General features: G+C 43.4%; 2 protein-coding genes and 1 pseudogene across 7 annotated transcripts in view; 1 reads left to right on the plus strand and 2 right to left on the minus strand.

Annotated features, from left to right (window-relative positions):
- Positions 1 to 599: 599 nt before the first annotated feature.
- On the plus strand, positions 600 to 19,003 carry Pgam5 (PGAM family member 5, mitochondrial serine/threonine protein phosphatase). Of its 5 annotated transcripts, none has more exons than XR_003712650.1 (7): positions 642 to 841; positions 3,363 to 3,541; positions 4,572 to 4,697; positions 4,776 to 4,864; positions 4,959 to 5,092; positions 18,119 to 18,239; positions 18,519 to 19,003. XR_003712650.1 is itself a non-coding variant. In XM_028777396.1 (6 exons), exons 1-6 carry the CDS (start codon positions 654 to 656, stop codon positions 8,279 to 8,281), a joined length of 867 nt encoding a protein of 288 aa, XP_028633229.1. In that variant the 5' UTR covers positions 600 to 653; the 3' UTR covers positions 8,282 to 9,418. The 5 variants fall into 5 exon arrangements, 2 of the variants coding, with proteins under 2 accessions (XP_028633229.1, XP_028633231.1); XR_003712652.1 differs by having other exon boundaries at positions 18,886 to 19,003; XR_003712651.1 differs by having other exon boundaries at positions 18,889 to 19,003.
- Positions 10,341 to 11,000, minus strand: LOC114629386 (annotated as a pseudogene).
- Positions 13,929 to 19,550, minus strand: part of Ankle2 (ankyrin repeat and LEM domain containing 2) — a 28,185-nt gene continuing 22,563 nt past the window's right edge. The window contains exons 11-13 of one of the 2 annotated variants that reach the window (XM_028777394.1): positions 15,532 to 16,159; positions 14,861 to 14,992; positions 13,929 to 14,515 (exon numbers count right to left, since the gene is read on the minus strand). In XM_028777394.1, coding sequence (XP_028633227.1) covers positions 14,296 to 14,515; positions 14,861 to 14,992; positions 15,532 to 16,159 — 980 coding nt within the window. In that variant the 3' untranslated portion in view covers positions 13,929 to 14,295. The remainder of the gene's footprint in view (positions 14,516 to 14,860; positions 14,993 to 15,531; positions 16,160 to 19,550) is intronic. The other variant, XM_028777395.1, reaches the window with a different exon arrangement.

Below are 19,550 nucleotides of genomic sequence, written 5' to 3' on the forward strand. Positions count from 1 at the left end.
TAGTAATATTACCAAATGCCTGCTGCTGTTCACTACTGCTCAAAGCTGAAAATTATAATAGCTGCCGAGTGCTGGGCCTGTTGGTAGTTAAAACCCAAAGCAATAAGCCCAAACCTAGAGCTGTAAGTCACTGGGCCTGCCAGTCTAGTCCCTGGGTCTTGGATTCAACAGGGCCTAGAACGGACAGCACTAGAAGAGCAGCAGTTGGACTCCTTTCTTACACAGAAGGACCTGGTCAGTTGATCAATAACAACTAGAGCAGTAAAACTTGGAGGCAAGTTGGTAGGTGCCAGGGGCTAGGGGTGGGGAATGGAGGGTTGATAGTTGAATGTAGAAAGTTTTTAGGAAAAAAATGGAAAGAATTCTGGAGGTACACCTAAGGATTACAAAAGAAAACACGAAAACTTTAGCTCTAGGGCAAGTGCCAAACCTGAGGTTTTTCAATTCATATAAACCTAATGCCTGATTTCGACCACCTGGAGACTCACACCCACCGAAGGGCCGGCATCTGCGCCTGCTACCCAGAGACGGCCGGCAGGTGGCACCCCGGGCCGCGTTTCCTGCTTTGTCTCGGGGAAAGGGGTGGAACTTATACCAGCCGGAAGCGGAAGCATGTCCCTGGCGTCCCGCCGTCGGGTCGTGCGGTGTGCGGCATGGCTTTCCGGCAGGCGCTTCAGCTGGCGGCCTGTGGTCTGGCTGGTGGCTCGGCCGCTGTTCTCTTCTCGGCGGTAGCGGTAGGGAAGCCGCGAGGTGGCGGGGATGCAGACACGCGCACGACCGAGCCGCCGGCCTGGACAGAAGCGCGCCCCGGACGCGGCGTCTGGGACTCCAACTGGGACAGGTGCGGGGACGGGAGGGCGGGGCTCAGGCCTGCTTCCTCACATCCATCACCGTTTGGCGGATTTCGGTGCCCCGAAGGGAACGGTGTGTACTAGTGGGTCTTGAGTTTGTGTGAATCAGGGCGGCCGGCCCTTTGAGAGTCCCCGTACCAGGATGGCGCATCATCCAAGGGTCTTCGTGCCTGGACCATCCATCTCTCTAAGGGACCTATACCCTCCCGGACCCCATCCTCAAAGTGTCCTTGTTCAGAGACAGTCCATCCGAAGGCCTTTGTCCCAGGACCATTATCCTCTGTGGGCCTGAAATTCTAAAGGATTAAATTTTACTTATAGCCAGGGTCTTGCTATATATAGCCAGGTTTGCCTCACAAATTCTCCTGCTGCAGCTTGGGGAAAATTGGGACCACAAGCATGCTATTCCTTCAGAGGTCAGAGAACCTGTGTTTGAAGGAGAACCAAGGGTTAGGTTACCCATAGGTATAGTGGCATACGGCTTTAATCCAAGCACCGAGAGTCAGAGGCAGGCAGATCTCTGAATTCTGGGCTATATAGAAACACCTTGTCTCAAAAAAAGAAAAATGGAGTTACCTGAGTTTTGGTTTTTTTTTTCTTTTTGGTTTTTCGAGACAGGGTTTCTCTGTATAGTACTGGCTGTCCTGGAACTCACTCTGTAGACCAGGCTGGCCTCGAACTCAGAAATCCGCCTGTCTCTGCCTCCCAAGTGCTAGGATTAAAGGCGTGCGCCACCACTGCCCGGCGAGTTACCTGATTTTAAATGTTTCCTATTTGCTTGCCACGTCTGCATCTGTGGATGGACCGGTACAGTGACAGGATCTTTGTTAGGTGGGGGAGGATGCATGACAGAAGGATAAACAAGTGCAGGAAGGGTCTAAAACTGGCATATCCACTTGGTTTCTTTCTGGTGTGACTTCCTTTCTGACAGTCGTCTCCAAATTTTGTCTGCCCCCCTCACACACACACACATTCCTGTATCTGCAACAAGGCTTTGGCTTGGTCGTGTGTGGGACTAACACCCTAGGTTAGCCTGCTCAGATAATGCTAGAGCCACCACCACACTCTCCAGACCTTCCTTTTCCACCATTGTTGTAATTTGGGCAGGTTTGGCTTGTCCTGTTCCTGTCTCCTACATTTGAGTAGCTTCAGTTTCTTCAGCTTCTACATCCAGTCCAATAACTACATAGTCCTCAACGTTGTGATGGTCACTACCCCAGTGACTGCTGAACACTTAAAGTATGTCTAGTGTGACTTAGAGAAGAACTCTATTTAATTTTAACTTAATTATAGTAATCCCTGTGTATGCTGGGGGATTGGTTCCAGGATCTCTGAACATATCAAACTCTGGATGTTCAAGATGACGAAGTATTTGCAGATAACCTAGACATCTAGCTTACCCTCCTGTATACTTTAAATCATTCCTAGATTATCACACTCAATACAATAAAATTGTTACCGCAATAGTTGTTAAATTATATAGCTTGAGGTAAAATTCACATACAAAAAGGCCTGTTTAGTTCAGATGCAAACTTTTGAGTATTTTTGATGCCTGGTTGATTGAATATTAAGTGTGGAATATTTAGCTACAAAAGACCTAAAGTATAGTTCAATTTACTTATTCAACCTGGCCTTTTGCCATCCTTCCTCCTCAGCTTTCCATGTGTGAGGAGTGCAGACTTGTACTATGAGAAAATACAGCCAAGGGACCATGTCTAGTATTTTTAATTTATGTTAGGGATGTTGGTGCATGCTTGTACTCCTCGTACTTGGAGGGTTGAAGTAGGATTTCTGTGACGTCAGCCTCAGCTACACTGAGATAGCCCGTCTTATCATTAACTGAAGTGTAAATGGACAAAACAGCCCCACAGTCATACAGACAGTACAGCTCTAGGCTCTGCTGCAGTGCAGCAGTCCAGTCTCATACCTGTCCTGGTCACTGCTTGCATCTTTGTGGCATTATCGAGTTTCTCCTTTTTTTCCCTCTCATGTGCATATGTGTGAGATCATGTGTGTTCAAGTCTGTGTGAAAGCCTGAGGTAGATATGGAAATTCTTTCTTGATCTTACTTTAGGATTATTTTTTAAGGTACGGTCTCTCAGTCAAACCCAGAACTTGCTAATACAAGTAGTCTGACTAGACAGCTTCTTGTGGGGATCCTGTCTCCACATTCTGAGGCTAGAATTATAGGTTGGCTACTATGCCTACCCAGTATTTATGTGGCTTCTGAACTCCAGTCTTCCTGCTTGTATAACAAGCACTTTAACCTCCAAGCCATCTCCCCAGCCTGTCTTCACCAGGAACATGAGCCTGGGGCTTCATGTTATATGCACGAGTCTGTATCACCCAGCGCAAGCCTGGCCCTTTCAGGAAGAGTGAAGGTATGCTCTGTGAGGCTAGGCTCCCTGGGCTGGGCTCTCCTCCTCTCCCCCCCACCCCCCAGCCTTTTCCCAAGCACTGAAAGGTGTCTTGGACAAGAGGTCATAAGACGAGACATACTTTCACAATTAGGCGAGAGCCATTGTCACTCATTAACCTGAAGAAAAGGAACGTGGAATCTGGAGAAGATGAATTGGCATCCAGACTGGACCACTATAAGGCAAAGGCTACACGGCACATATTCCTCATCCGGCATTCCCAGTACCATGTGGATGGCTCGCTGGAGAAGGACCGCACCCTGACCCCATTAGGTATGACTCATTGGTTGGTCTTGAAGTTACCAGCTTGATCCACTGGGACCAAGGCCTTTTCTCTTCTCTTTCCTTCTTCTCCCTCCTCCCATTCAGCATGGTGGTAATGGAGACAGAGTCTCATTATGTAGGCTGAATTCCTGATTCCCCTGCCTTGCTTCCCAAGTAGGTGGGAACGTGAGTACATGGTGGTGTGCCATTTCATTTTAAACAGTTGTTGATAGATGGCATATTTCTCAGTTGTATACATATTCAAAAGCTGGATGGTCACGTGTCTCCAGGATTCCTCTCTAGCAGATTGTTTCTCCAACCTGAGGAGTTGTTCTGTGGCTTCTGACATCTGGGCAGAAGCAGGATATCAGGTCTCCGTTGTGGTGATGCAGGTTACTATATACAGTAAAAAATGATATCAGAACAAAAGGAAAATGATTTCTTAGAATGTTTTCAGCTATATTCTAAAGTACATTTAAGGGAAAAGGATTTACTATCACTGTCTCCTTGTAACCCCTGAGAGTCAGTTTGTAGTATGAGTCAGGCCTTGAATTCATGGCAACCCTCTTGCTTCAGCCTCCTGAATATTGGGATTACAAGTTTGTACCACCAAGCCCAGTTCAGTTTTCATGTCCATTGTCATGAGGCAGCAGGCTACCATGATGCTAAGACTTGATTTTGTTCTCCTCTTATCAGTATTGAGAATTGAACCCAGAGTTTTGCATGTTAGGCAATTCTAACAGTAGACTATATTATATTCCCAAGTAGAACTTGATTTCGAACATAGTTGAATAAAAATAGGAATAGCAAAGGGTGTGTGTTCCACTGCTGTCAAGTATACTTGTGTTGCTAACTGAAACCGGTGTATTTTCTCTTGGGGTTGAGGACAACTGATTGTTTCTTTGCTCCCCGAGGCCCTGGCCCTGGTTAAGCCTGTGAGGATAACATCTTCGGTGGTGCTTGATGGCACCTCGCTATTTATTTATGCATTAAGTGGAGGATCCTGGTTTATGACATTCACAGGTGTTTTTCCTTCAAGGTCGGGAACAGGCTGAACTCACGGGGCTCCGACTTGCAAGCCTGGGATTAAAGTTTAATAAAATTGTCCATTCCTCTATGACCCGTGCAGTAGAGACCACAGACATCATCAGTAAGCACCTGCCAGGTGAGTGCTGGTTGTCTACTGTGCTGTGTAGATTCACTCTTGGGATACACTGCTCAATAGGGGCCTGCTTTTTTCCAGGTGTCTGCAGAGTCAGCACAGACTTGCTACGGGAAGGTGCCCCCATTGAACCGGATCCACCTGTCTCTCACTGGAAGCCAGAGGCTGTGGTAAAAATGCCATCCCTTGTGCCACTGGATTAGGGCAAGGCCTGCCCTTACCCTTGTCTGCTTCCACATTGACAACTCCTTACTCTGCTCCTAGCAGTATTATGAAGATGGAGCCCGGATTGAGGCTGCCTTCAGGAACTACATCCACCGAGCTGATGCCAAGCAGGAGGAAGACAGCTATGAGATCTTCATATGCCATGCCAATGTCATCCGCTATATTGTTTGTAGGTAAGTGCCATCAACAACGCCTTTGCACTGTCAGCACCCAGCACCCTGCCACCATGCTTCCTGGCCTTGTGCTTCTTCAGCCTATGCGCTTCCTCAGTATGACTCAGGGGAATACTGGAGAAGCCTGATCAGTTGTCTGTAGAATACTTCTGTTCTTTCAGTGAAAAGCCCCCAGTGAAGCTGGCCATGACAGTGTATGATCAAAGAGCTGTGTTCTGGCCTCCACTACCTTACGAATGGTTAATGTCTAAGGCTTTTCTAGACAGGGTTTCTCTGTGTAGCCCTGGCTGTCCTAGAACTTACTCTAGCTTCAAACTCTGAGATGCAAATGCCTGCCAAGTGCAGAGATTAAAAACGTGTGCCACCACCCCCGGCCTGTTTTTTACATACTTGTTCCAGTTGCCTGTTGGTAGACGGTGCCGGTAGTAGTCAACACAGACTTGCTCTGAGATTTTGTTTCCATCATTCTGTTGGTATCAGAACTTTTATAATAAGCATCGTCTTTCTCCATGTTTGTGTGTTTCTGAACAGTTTGGAACCTTAGGGGGTCGTGATACTTTTCTGCTAGTCCTATACATGTGATTGGGCCTGTTGTACATTATGACCTATGATTGTTGGTCTGCTCCTCAGTCTTTGTGTTTTGGATTTTCTTTACTTTCTATAGAATAGAATTCCAGGCTCATGGTGTTTCCCCGTATATCCTTGTTTTAGTAGTCTGCTACCGATTTTTGGACTGTCACTCATGGCATAATGGTGTGTTCCCATCATACCTGAACATAAGCCCAGAGATGGCTAGGGGACCTCATGGTCAGTTAGGCAAGCATCAATCCCAAGACACTACAAGGTTGGTAGTGAGCTGGGAATCCCTCCCGGGCACTTGGAGCTCCATTATCAGACCGAGAGCTGATAGTAGGAAGGAGGGTGATATGGTGGACAAGTACTTAGTTTATGCTTTCCAATAAAAGCAAGTGCTTCTAGGATGATGATGTCCCAACTGCTTGTCAGGGTCCACCTCATATTCCTCTTAACATGTGAACAATCCAGGAATGCCCTGTTTATTTTGCTCCTCATTATCATGAATAGTCCCTGATACTGACATTAATGATGAAAATGCAGAAAGAAGTAGCATGGGTAGAATACTTGACACTGTGAAGAAACGCAGGTAGTTTTTAGTTCTGTTCAGGAGTGAGCATCTTGAGTTGTGAAGGGCAACACTAAGATTACAGAGTCATCTTGGACTGGAGTGTAGCTTAGTGCTAAGTAGCTTGTTTGGCATGTACAGGAGCCTAGGTGTGATCTTCAACACCAAGGGATGGGGGAAGGCTTTACTTTTGTTCCCAGTAAAGTGGTGGTGCACACATTTGATCCCAGCACTTGGGAGGCCGAGACAGGCATGGATTCTGAGTTCATGGCCAGCCTGGTCTACATAGTTCCAGGGCAGCCAGGGCTACACAGAGAACCCCATACATATGTGCCATAGAGCTTGTGTGGAATTTCAAGCTTTGTGGAGTCACTTCTCTCCTTCCTTCTACCTTTATGTGGGTTCCAGGGCTTGAATTCAAGTTGCCAGGCTTGCATAGCAAGGGCTTTTACTCAAGTTGAACTCTCTCACGGGTCTACTTTATTGCTTAAAAATATACTTTACGCCAGGTATAGTGGCACACACCTTTAATCCCAGCATTTAGTTAGCAGAGGCAGGCAGATCTCTTTGAGTTCCAGGCTAACTAGGGTTACATAGTGAGACCCTGTCTCAAAGCAAAGCAAAACAAAACAAAATATACCTTTTATAAAGTAACCCGTGGGTGTGGTGGCATATACCTTATCCCTAGCACTTAGAAGGTAGGTGGGTTTCTGTTTGTTCTAGGCTAGCTTGTTCTATATAGTAAGTTCAAGGTGAGTCGGGCTGCACAGTATGACTCTGTCTCAAATAAAATAAATGAAACCTGTTTATGTAAGTATCTGTGCAGCCCCTGAGGATATAAGCGCTTTTCTAAGCAGCAGACCACAACAGTGTACAGTGTTCCAGCTGACGGGACTGGAGATGTAGCTCCACTGGTAGAGAGTCTGCAGAGCATACACAGAGACCAGGAGCCCTGGGTAGGGTGTGCTTACAATCCCAACACTTAAGATGTGGAGGCAGGAGGCAGATATTCAAAGTCAGGCATAACTATATAGTGAGTTTGAGTCCAGCTTGAGCTATATAAAACCCATTCCTAAAAAAAAAGAAAAAAGAAAAAAAGTGTTATGTGTGCAGGGAGGAGGGGCGGAAATACCATGTCCCCTTTTCAGTATTAGCCAGGACACGTCACAGGGCTTTTACAGTATTTACATTTTAAAACTAAACAACTAGTAGCAGGAAATGTCACGTGTTGGTAAAGTTGAAGTTAAATGGCAGAAATGATATCAAACTGCTTGTGAGATAGTCATGTATGTGTGTCTGCATGCTCTTAGAGGCCAGAAAAAGAGGATGCCCTGGAGCAGGAGGTGTGAGACTTTTTGAGCTGCTCAACATAGGTGCTGGGAGTTGAACTTTGCTCCTCTGTAAGAGCAGCACATTGATCCATCTGTCCAGCTCAAAAGGAGCATGGAAGCTGGGCAGTGTTGTCGAATGCCAGCCTGGTCTGTGGAGTGAGTTCAGGACCCCGTCTTAAAAAAATGAGAGAGCTGTGTGCAAGGAAATCATGCAAGTGTCATGTGTTATACCTCTGTCCTGGGAGACCAGCCACGTCTTGTCAGAAATACTTCTAGCACAAATTTGGATGCTTTGTGTTACAGCAGAAAACATTGCCTTGATATCACTAGCCCTGAGCACATTTCTACTTAGTTGGGTTAAGCCTTTGTCCCCACAGAGCACTTGTCCCCCCTACTACTGAGACATTTCCCCCAAGAATCTCTTCTCTGAAGACCTCCATTACTGGCCTAGCTGAATGTGTCTATTCCAAAAGGCTGTCAAATTACCTGAAACCAGCCTCTCTACCTGAACAAAGCAGCTTTGTATCAACCTGAATTTTCTGCTAGCATTATCTTTCTCTCCCCAGAGCACTGCAGTTTCCCCCAGAAGGTTGGCTCCGCCTGTCCCTCAACAACGGCAGTATCACCCACCTGGTGATTCGACCCAATGGTCGTGTTGCACTCAGGACCCTTGGGGACACAGGGTTCATGCCCCCAGACAAGATTACTCGGTCCTGAGGCTGCCTGTAAGATTGCACCCTGGCCTCTGCTGGTGGCCTGGCTACACCTGTCCCTGTTGTCTTCCACAGCTGTGCTGTGGCTTCATGTTGTCTCCAGAAGAGGATATCTCAATTGTCACATCTGGGTGCTTATTTCTGGCTCAGGCTGAAGAAGGCAACTTATAAGTTAGATGGCCGTTTTGAAAGCTTTCTACTTTACCATTACCACCAGCACAGCCCTATGAGGTGTGACAGGAACCTTCCCAGTCAGAAGGCAGGCCTGTCATGGGTATTGTACTGGCCTGGCTGTACTGTATCACGTGATTACAGTAGATCAACTGAACAACCCGTAACCTCTGGCAGAGACCTGTCGGGTAGTATGGTGATTGTTTACAGTTGATTATTTCATATACTGCAATCTAAGAACTTTGGTTGTTTATTTATGAAAGATTTTCCTCATGTCAGTTCTTGCTTTGAAAACCAACTTCTCAGCTCAATTAAGAGATTCTGTGTTTATTGCATCTGAATGAAGGACGAAGAGCTTGCTCCCTATAAGGTAGATAAAAGCCATGAAAGTGGTGGCACTGCAAAAAGACAGGCCTGTATAAGTAGGCGACGATTCTGTAAGAGGTTCTTTGGAGGCAAAGATAAAGCTCACACTGACTGACAAGAGGTGGCACATACTTGTGATTCTAGCATTTGGGAGGCAGAAGCAGGATCATGAGTTTCTAGCCAGCCTGAGTTATGTTGAAAGACACAGAAAAATATCCCTGACAGTTCCATCTTAGTTTGCTACTGGCTACTGTTAACCTTGGACTTGTAGGTTATCTAGAAATGATGTTTACTCCAGATACTGATTACTTAAGAAAAAACTGGCTTTTGTGTATGTGGTTTTTGTTTTTGCTTTTTGAGACAGAATCTTAACTGTTGCCCAGGCTGGCTTCAAACTTGAGACCCTTCTCAGCCTTGTAAATGTTGGGATCACAGGTATATACTACCATACCTGCTCCCCCCCCCCCCCAAAAAAAAGCAGTACAGTTTCTATAAAGTGGTTGTGAGCATCTTCTGTAATCAATGCAATGAATTGGTGTATTTGATGTATCTCTCTGTCTTCTTTGGAAATAAGTATGTAATAAAATTTTACTTTTTTGTTGTTGTTTCTATGTTTTAAAGGAAAAAATAGTGTTTAGAAACCCTTTCTCGCCGGGCAGTGGTGGCGCACGCCTTTAATCCCAGCACTTGGGAGGCAGAGGCAGGCGAATTTCTGAGTTCGAGGACAGCCAGGACTACACAGAGAAACCCTGTCTTGAAAACAAACAAACAAACAAACAAAAAAACAAAACAAAAAAGAAACCCTTTCTCAGTGTCTTCTATCCCAGGCATCCTCCTTTGAGGAGCTAGAAGTCACACTGCTTCTTGTCCAACAGAGGGCCTGAGAGGTATCCCTTGGAATTATCTTTGGGTACCCATATGCTGTTTTCTAGTAGTTGAAGCAAGGATGGCAAGCTGTCAACTTCTCACTTGTCAAGATTCCTTACCTGACCTGATGGGAAAGAAAAGCATTTCACAGGAGACAGTGACTTGCTCAGGGTTAGTGTACTAAGGGTATCCCCACGTGGTACAAACTCCATAGCAGACATGTAAGGACTGGCAGTATTTTAGGAACAAGCCTTTGCTTTGATGTAAAATGAACTCCTTGTATGTGAAATGAGTTACCTTTCTTGGGGTGCTGATGATTATCTGTAAGGCATAGTGATCGCTTGCAATGATCCTGTAAGCAGACAGTCTGACCCCTAGTCAGTTCTAACCCTTAAGATTCTATTTTTCCTTATCACCAGTCAGAATTCACACTGCAGAGTGATAGCTCAGAATGTCGTAAGACATACTAAGCAGCAGGGACAAGAGGCTAGAGCAAGGTCTACAGAGGTTTGTTGGCTGGTCATGACACTCGTGATCTGATAGATTTCAAAAAATGCTCCTGAGTCAAACCTTGCTTGCTGGGCCATTGATGTAAACATTTGCTGTGTCAAAATCTGTGATCATATATATATTTTATATATGTGAATACACTGTCGCTGCCTTCAGACACACCAGAAGAGGGCACCAGATCCCATTACAGATTTTTTTTTTTTTTTAAAGCACTAAAGCTTTATTACAAAAGGAGCTAACTGCTAGAGAGGGCCCTCTCCAGTGTCTCTGTGTCTCTTCCTTCCCAATATCTACCTCCAGGGGAGGTCAATGGTCCATCATAGAAGAGGTGTCTGGGAGAATGAAGTATGGTAATATTTTTTCCAAAGTCCTCCAAATCCTTCTAGGTGCTGTTGAGAATCTTCTGGTAGAAGATGTAGGAACTTTAGCTCTCATCTCCAAGATCCTCCATATCTACATCCTGGGGAGCTTTTATCTTCTTTTGTCGTTTGGGCTGTGGCTGACTAGTCCTGGTTGACTTGGAAGGAACTTCCACTTCTATGGCTGGTTTTTCTTTCTGGGCAAGTCGGATCTGCTGCAAGAGTTTCCTGGGCTTCTTCCCAGATAGTGTGATGTTGGCATGAGCACTGGACGCCCGCTTCTTGAGGTGGTGCCTTGTAGTCAGCCCTTCATTTATCACAGCCCCGACCACCTGGGGCTTCCGTCTCCGATCCCTGCTTAGTACCCTGCGGTGCTTGAACAACAACTTTTTCAACTCCATGGGGACGATTGATCTTTCCTCCTGGAGGTCCCATTGCTACACTCGGAGGCTCTACAGATGGTTTTGAACTACCATGTGAGTGCTAGGAATTGAACTCAGGGCCTCTGGAAAAGCCATCTCTCCAGCCTTATCCAATAAATTTTTAAATGTTCCCAGATTGGACCTTTCTTGCTAGGATGTTGATCTACCCAAGGGTATGTCAAAATCTTATTTTCTGATTTTTTTTTTTAAAGATTTATTTATTTATTATATATGAGTACACTTGTAGCTGTCTTCAGACACTCCAGAAGAGGGCATCAGATCTCATTACAGATGGTTGTGAGCCACCATGTGGTTGCTGGGATTTGAACTCAGGACCTCTGGAAGTGTAGTCAGTGCTCTTAACCACTGAGCCATCTCTCCAGCCCCTTATTTTCTGATTTTAAAATTACATTTTTTTTTCTCATTTGTCTCAGGAAAGCATTGGAATGAAATAAAATATAATCTCCAAAGTAACTATACTATTGTTAGATTTGAAGCCAACCAAATTAGGTTCCTAGATTTGTAAAGTTATGACCAGAATGAAACATTTGGCTCAATTTAAGAGCTTAGTTAGATCTGGGTATGACATATTTTCTTAAATATGAAACACCGGATAATTTTTAGTTTCTGCATGGTCTACACCTACTCATGCTCTGAATACTTGGGCAAGAGTGAGTAACCACCAACTCCATATTAGGGAGGGATCTGGCCAGTGTGTCTTAGAGGCCCAATGACACTGATGGAAAATGTTTTGTGGTTGAAACCATAGTCCTTGATTTAAGACAAATGTTTAAAGAGTTCTGAAACACTGGTAACAATATTGGTAAGTCTTGCCAAAACAAAGGTTACGAATAATTTGAGGGAATCTGAATCAAAGTATTAAGAATGGTATGCCACTAAGTGTTACTAATTCTTGACTATTGTGTTTTACTTAATAACAATGTTTTTCTATGAGACAAATGAGAAACATAAAAATTTTAAGTCAGAAAAGGACTAGATCTTGACATAACAAGTGTGTGTCAACTGCTCAGCACGCAAGGCCCAACCCAGGAAAACATCCTAACCATTCATTTCCTCCAAAAGCAGTAAAGATCAATAACATCTGGGGTTGGTTCCTGCCACAGTGCTGCAAGTACTTACTTTCAACATTGTATCCTTCTCGTCTCTAGAATTGGGGGGGGGGGGGGTCTCTGTTACAAGTTCATCTATACCATGCCACTGCAGGAAGGAGGCCTTTCACCACCATATCACACACTAAAAACTAATGGTTGTTAATAAAAAGAAGTCTTATATTGCCCATAATCAAATGTTATCAACTATGTAAGAATAAGCCAAAACCCAGCAAGTAAACTTGTCCAGTTCAAGGCTATCTCACAGACATCAATGTGATACTCAATGTACTTTTTAATGGAAATATTGCTTACAGTTTTACTAAGGGAATTCTGTCCAGATAACAAGTTAAAGAATCATTTCCTACACAACACTTTGAGAAAGATCAATTAAACAGCATTTATGACATAGAATCATCAGGTGTTACTAACAGGCACCATCTACCCCTTCACACTAGTGGAAAAATAGTCCAAAGGTGGCTTAAAGTTTAAAATGGGCCAGCAGGTAAAAAACTCAATTCCAGTGACCTGAGTTGGATCCCTGAGACGTACATGGTATAAGAACTGACTTCCAAAAGTTGTTGTAAGTAAATATCATTAAGAAGTAAGAGTTAAAAAAAGAGAGAGAAAAGAGTAAGGAGAGAGAGAAAAGAGTTTAAAAAATTAGTTTTGAGTATGGAAAAACAACAACAAAAATAACTCCACAAGACAGTAAGACTTTAGAGAAGAAAGGAACGTAGCTGAATATAATGTTTAGGTTTTGGTTTCTTTGGGATTGTTTCCAGGTCACTTTATTGGCTGTCTTGTACTTAAGAGTTCAACTGCTTACAAGGGGAATGAAAACAAACTGAATCCAAAGTCCAAAATCTCAATTCTGATATTCCTTTACCACATTAAAATAAGCTTTAAAAAAAAAGACCTAAACATTGAGCCCAGAATTTTTACTTTATTATTATTTTGGCTTATTTTTATTTTTTATTTTTTGAGACAAGATCTCTGTGTAGTTCTAGCTGTCCTGGAACTATTTAGACCAGGCTGACTTCAAACTCACAGAGAATCCTCTGCTTCTGCCTAATGAGTGCTGGGGTTAAAGGCATGCCTGTTCAACATTTTTATGAATCAAAAAGAATTTAGCACAATGTGATCTCAAAATCTAAATTTTGAAAAATTAAAAAATGACTCACAAAAGGCACTGAAGTTGGCAAGATCAGTGGTATAGTTCTGTATTGGGATTAAGGACTGCCAAGTGTCTATAGAACACTACTGGCTTTGTACAAGCAGCTGTGCCAGACAGCCGAGACCAGCTTTGGCAAGGTGGTTTTATGTTGGTGCCTTAGGGTGTGCAGTGCCACTCTGTACACATCTCTTGGGATACACAAAAGTAAACACCACAAGCCACTGAAATGAACACAGATCTCAAGTGCTTTTAAACTCTAGTGTACTGTTCATCAAATAATTTCTAAAATATGGGATACATCTGTCATGTAATCATGCTCAGTGAAATCTCAGGATAAATTTTAAGATTAGGGAACAACTTCTAGATTACTTATCTAGAATACTTATTACATTGTCAAGTACTGAGAAATAATTTTGTTTCGTTTTTAGTTATTGCTGGTGGGTTTTCTTGTGATTACTGGCATGATTCTCAATGGCTTTAACTGCCCCCACCCCATCTTCTGGCAGTGTGTTGAGCATTGTTACTGAAGTCTGAGATAGTCAAGGCCCATCTGCTTCTCCGCCACCTGCTTTCTCATGGTTGGAACCAGGATGAAGTGACAAACACATAGTTTTGTCATTGCATATCAGAAAGCTGTCCCTCCCCCCCCAAAAAAAGAGACAACACATAATTCACTTGTTTCAGAAAGAGTGGGTGTGCTTGCACGTGCTGCAGAGTTGCTGCTAACACACTCGCTTGTCTATTAACTGCCTTTGCATCTTTGCTCCATTACAAAACTAGAAGTTTCTACCTGAAAAGTCATTACTACAGCTACACATTCCAACAATTTGTATCTGAGTTTGCTTTCATTAACTTCTTCCAAAATATCAGACATTCAAATTATACTCAGAACACTATATTTTCTAGAATTCTGGTACCCTCAAAGTGAGGATTAAGTTATTCAGAATACATTCTTCCATGGAATTTTTACCAAAAAACATTACTCTTTCAAAAACAAAGAAGTAAATGAATCCCAGGAGTGAGCATACTGGCTGGCTCTACAATGCTGCAAGTCGGGCCATGCGTGCCACTCTTTGGAAGTGTCTTCCATGTGCTGGACTGTAGCGTCCAGGGCTGTGCAGGCGAGAGGAGGAGGTGGTGTGGCCAGGCTTATTGGGGCTGCTACCAGCTGGACTGCATCTTCCTGAGCAGCTATGAGAGCAATCAAGATCCACCAGCTCAGTTGTGAACTTCCCTCTGAGTGCAGGACTTGGCCAACTATGGAAACCAAGAAGTTTGTTACCACAGAAAGGCACACTACAGAGTAGAGACAGAACAAAGACACATAGGCATGACACTTGTCTTACAGAGAGAAGATATGAAGACTTTACACATAGAACTCATGTTGTTCCAGTTATAAATTCTGGACACTGCTTCCCCTGATGCAGTTTGCCAGGAGCAAGCCTGGCCTACTTTTCCACTCAATGGACATATGCCTTTGTGACCACACCTATATGGACACACACGCCAGGCTTGCATTGAGGAGCTACCCAGGTTAGCTTTGTTACTCTGAAAAAGCCCCCCATGTCAGTCTCTGCATTCTGATGTGGTGATTAGTAGTACCTCTGTCTGTCTGAGGGTGAGTAGCACATGACGGTACTTTTCCATCTGTGGACTGCTGGGTACAGACCAGGGTCAATATTCACACACTCAAGAGCTGCTAAGACATCTCGATCTAGTTTTGATGGTTCTTCTCTAGAATGCAGAATAGAAGAAATATAAGAAAAAGCAGAAACACTGGAGGATGGGGAAGGCTCTTAAGGTATTATATTTTTAACTCAAGAACCAATCTGGAGGGGCTAAAGAAATGGTTCAGCAGCTAAGGGGTACTGGTCTTAGAAAGGACTGGAGTTTGTAGTCTATGTTGGGAGGCTTATAAGCACAAAATAAGTGAAAACCAAAAAACAACAAACACCCCCCCACACACCCCAAATCTGGGCTGAGCAAATAAACCACCCTAAGGTGGGTGGGTGAGGGGAGCTGGTATGCAAGGCCAGGGCTGATCAAGGTAAGTACTGTAGGGAATGGTGAAGACTCTTTAAGACACTAGTTGGGACTTCCACAGTAGTATCATGTGCCCTTATTAACATGGTTTTAAATCTTAAACATAGGGACAGATGAAATCATTCTGTTGGTACTCCCTTATTGACACTGGATTAGCATAGTCCAGATAGACCCCAAGGATATTTAAAAACTACACACTCATTATAGTGTTAGAAGCATCTTTAACTTACCCAGACAGGAAGAGCCTCTTGGTGGGATCTGTGGCAGATGAGAACTCAGGTTCCAGACCAGCCTGAACCCCAAGTTGGGGGCTCTTGGGGCCCAAAGACATTTCAGCCATTGCCTCTGATACCTCACTGTTGGTTCTGACTTGCTTATTTTCAAGTCTTGCTATTGCAGGAGGAGATCCCAGCAAGTCACTTTCTACTACATCCTTTCTTGAAGCCAGTATCTTATCGTCTAGTTTCCTATTTTTATTTGGTGTCTCAAGAAGGCTATCTCCTAGACTTTGCAAATTCAGTTTATTGAACTCTCGAGTCAAAATGGAAACAGGTGGTGGAAGGGTCTCCTCTCCATTGGTGGCCTCTAGTCCCCTTCCATCTGCAGTCCTGTTGTTCAGAGGATGACAAAACCCATTTCTGCTGTTATCTGGGTAAGATCCAACTGAGGCTTCTCCAGGGTCCACCTTCTGTCCCAAGGGAAGGGAATCACTTTTAGAGTTTTGGAATTTATCAACTGTGGGCTGGCTCTGACTTGGAACTGTATTTTGCTGATTTTTAATTTCTTCCAAGCTAATGCCATCATCCCCATCTAGAAATGCTCCCACGGAGATGGAATTGCTGTACTTCTTTCCACTGCCTGTAAGGGCAACAAAACTGCCTATCAGTGTGTGGGATGAAACTGTAAGAGCCTTTACTCAATGTAAACCCTACAACTCAAGCAAGAAGTGACTATTTCAAAACTGGGTTAGGTTTTAAGACAAGGGCCATGTGGCCAGTTTCCCACAAGTTGATTTGGTAAGGTTCTAGAAATACTTTGTAGAAGAAGCTCATGAAAAGTTACTGCATGGGGGCAGGAGAGATGGCTCAGCGACTAAGAGCACTGACTGCTCTTCCAGAGGTCCTGAGTTCAATGCCACATTGTGGATAACAACCATCTATAGTGGAATCCAATGCCCTCCCTCTTCTGGTGTGTCTGTAGACAGTGACAGTGTACTTACGTAAAACAAAATCAATCTTTAAAAAAATAAATGAAAAATAAAAACTACTTCATGAAATATATCAACAACTTGAGAGAAACACTGAAGTTAGTCACTATCAGAGAACTCTTTAACATTAACTGGACGCTTATAGTCTCATGGAACAACAGGTTCAGAGTATATAAAGATGCATCCTGGCACTGACTCCCAGCCTGGTGCAGCTCATTCCACAGCAGAGCCTTTACTCCAGCATACTCAAGGTTGCTTCTCAGATTAATTTTTAATTGAATATGATGTATATCTATGTACACAACGTGTGCTGTGTGTGTGCATGTGCGTGAGCTCATGCAAGCAGTGGCATGAGACTAGAAGTCAGGAGTATTTTGTGGCGTTCTCTTTCCTTCCATCTTTATGTGGGTTCTAGGGATAGAAACTGGTCACCAGGCTTCTGTAGCAAATGCTTCTACTTGCTATGCCATCTCAAGGAATCAATTTCTTTCTTTTTACATGGCGTATATCATATTTTCCCTCCTTCCCTACACTGTTTCAGGAAATTTAATTTGCAGGTCAGTTGTTCAATTTTAACTTAGAAAGTTTTAAATTACATCAATTCCTATTTTAGGGAAATCAAAGCTGTAGTTACATAAAGTTTCTACTTGAATTTAAGATTTTACTTGTTTTTTCTTTTGGTTTTCTTGAGACACGGATTTCACTTTGTAGACCAGTCTTTGAGATTGGTCTCAATCTCAGAGATCCTGTTATCTGTGCTGGGATTAAAGGCATGCACCACCAGTGCCCAACTGTTCCACTTTATTTTTGAGACAGGATCTTTTTACTTTATTCCTGGATTGCCTCTTCTTACATAGTTTTGGTTGGCAGTATTCTTCCTGCCTCTTGCCTTCAGTTCTGGGCATTTAACTAGTACACCCAGTGAGATTTACTTGAGAGAGGACCTCATGCTTCTTGCCAGCCTGGCCTCTAACTTTCTGGGTAGCTGCAGTTTGTATTGAGCTGATCTCCTTTCTAGCCCCTCTTATAGGCTAACACTATAGACACTGGCATACTCAGCTAAATCACTATTTTTAGTTTGATTCATAATAACAGTTTTATTCCTGATTCAATGAAAGCTTTTCTGATGTAAGAATAAAGTGCTGCTAGACCAACAGCAACCCTAAGCCATTTCTTCAGGGAGGGTGCTGCTGCTCTATGTTAGAAAAGCAGAAGCCCAGGAGTGAGGAAGGAGTTTAGCTGGAAGACCTATAGTGAAGACTCTTGATTGACTCTCCAGCTTGTTTCCAGTGTGCTGTCAAATTTACTAGTTTTTTTTTGTTTGTTTCATTTTAGTTTTAATTACAAAAATGATAGTATGTAGTTGGAAAACGTTGAAGTGAGATGCAACTCTAATGTTGCTATAGTCATCTTAATATTTTGAAAATTAGTATGTAAATATACTTAAGATAAAGTTTTTCTCTCCACTAATGACTATTTTACATCACTCATTATAACTGTTTATATCATTCACTATTGTAAAGAGTTTTAAAGCATAATTTTACTTCAAGCCATGATTTTTTTGCCTAAGGATAGAACTACTTACTTCCTCAACCAATCCTCAACTGTAGGTGAAGAAACATATACTGAGGGATCCACTAAATGCTTGAACACTTGATTAAGCAAACGGTCTGTCCCGAGCCAGGACATCACATTTACTTCCTGGAAAACTCTCCACATTGGGATCTTACAGTGAGTATTTTGCTTGCTTGTGTGTTATGTGCATTTTGTGTGTGCCCAGTGCCAGCTGAGGTAGAAAGAGGGTGTGGGACCCTCTGGAACTAGAGTTATAGATAGTTGTCAACCACCATGCATGTGGGTGCTAGGAACTGAATTTGGGTCCTCTCTAAGAGCAGCAAGTATTTTTAACTGCAGAGCCATTTCTCTAGCCCCAGGTATTTCTTTGATTCTTGTAAGATACATGATTTTCCTTCCTTTAAAGACTATTTTTCTTTCCCCATTTCACTTTAGGTGTATAACATTAAAAATTTTACTATCCCCTCCTACCCCCTATTGCTGGAAACTGAACCTATGGCTTTTGTTCACGTAAGCACATGTTCTACCAGAGTTACAACACAGACTAACTTCACCTTCTTTGATGGTGTTGGTGAATTGTGCCCTTCCCCCAGCCTTGAGCAGGCCTGAGAGATGAGACCTTGTTTACCACAATAGACCAAACAATAGGACTCCCAGAGGTATTGCCTGCCCTTGGCAGAGGTATTGCTTGCTTTGGCTGCCTGTAGCCTGGTACACAAGCTGAGAAGAATAGACTGCCTGCTGAGCTTGCTTTGAGACATCTCCAGCCTACAATTAAGTATGGATTCCCCTCACCCCCCAGCAGGATGGATTACTCTCATCCCCAGCAGGCTGAAGCAAGAAGGAACTCTGGGGGTGGGGGTGGGTTATCCCCTTTAAATTAGAACCTGAACATTAAAGCATTGAGCCTTGATCAGAAACCTTTGTCCTGGCTTCATCTCTTCCCGCCCTCCTCCCATTCCCAGCCTCTCTTTCAGATGAACCCGGTTGACTGTGGCCGCTGGCCCCCAACAGAATGGCGCCCAACGTGGGGCCCAACAGTGAATGATGACCTATTGTATGGTTTTTTTTTTTGTATTCATGTTAACCTTTTCCAAGCATTCCATTAACTTGCTTTGTACTCAAGACATGCCATACCCAATGACTTTAAAAATAGTGCCCAGTATTCTGAAACCTATGTTCTTTATTCTTTTTCTGACATTGTACAATACATTCAAATATAAAGCATATCTAGGTCAGTAAAAAAAAGCCCAAAGTATCAGACTCCTTGCAAGGATGCCACAGTTTTTATGTAGGATACACACACGTTGCTTGCTGTGATTGTGAATTCTCATATACTATCCCATGCATACAACACAGTTCATATACCTGCATATACATACAAGTGCTCGAGACACACAGAGCTTGCTGTGATACCTTGCTTTTGTTTGCTTGTTTGTTTTAACACAAATGTATGCACATTTTTCT

The sequence above is a fragment of the Grammomys surdaster genome, unplaced genomic scaffold (genome assembly GCF_004785775.1).
Source record: "Grammomys surdaster isolate TR1022 unplaced genomic scaffold, NIH_TR_1.0 309, whole genome shotgun sequence".
Taxonomy (NCBI): Eukaryota; Metazoa; Chordata; class Mammalia; order Rodentia; family Muridae; genus Grammomys; species Grammomys surdaster.

What these genes read in the sequence shown, in the direction of transcription:
- Pgam5 (XM_028777396.1), top strand. Translation starts at nt 654, where the DNA reads ATGGCTTTCCGGCAGGCGCTTCAGCTGGCGGCCTGTGGTCTGGCTGGT. An exon ending in CCGCACCCTGACCCCATTAG is followed by an intron (nt 3,542 to 4,571) that starts GTATGACTCATT and finishes TTTTCCTTCAAG; the next exon opens with GTCGGGAACAGGCTGAACTC. An exon ending in ATCCGCTATATTGTTTGTAG is followed by an intron (nt 5,093 to 8,130) that starts GTAAGTGCCATC and finishes TTCTCTCCCCAG; the next exon opens with AGCACTGCAGTTTCCCCCAG.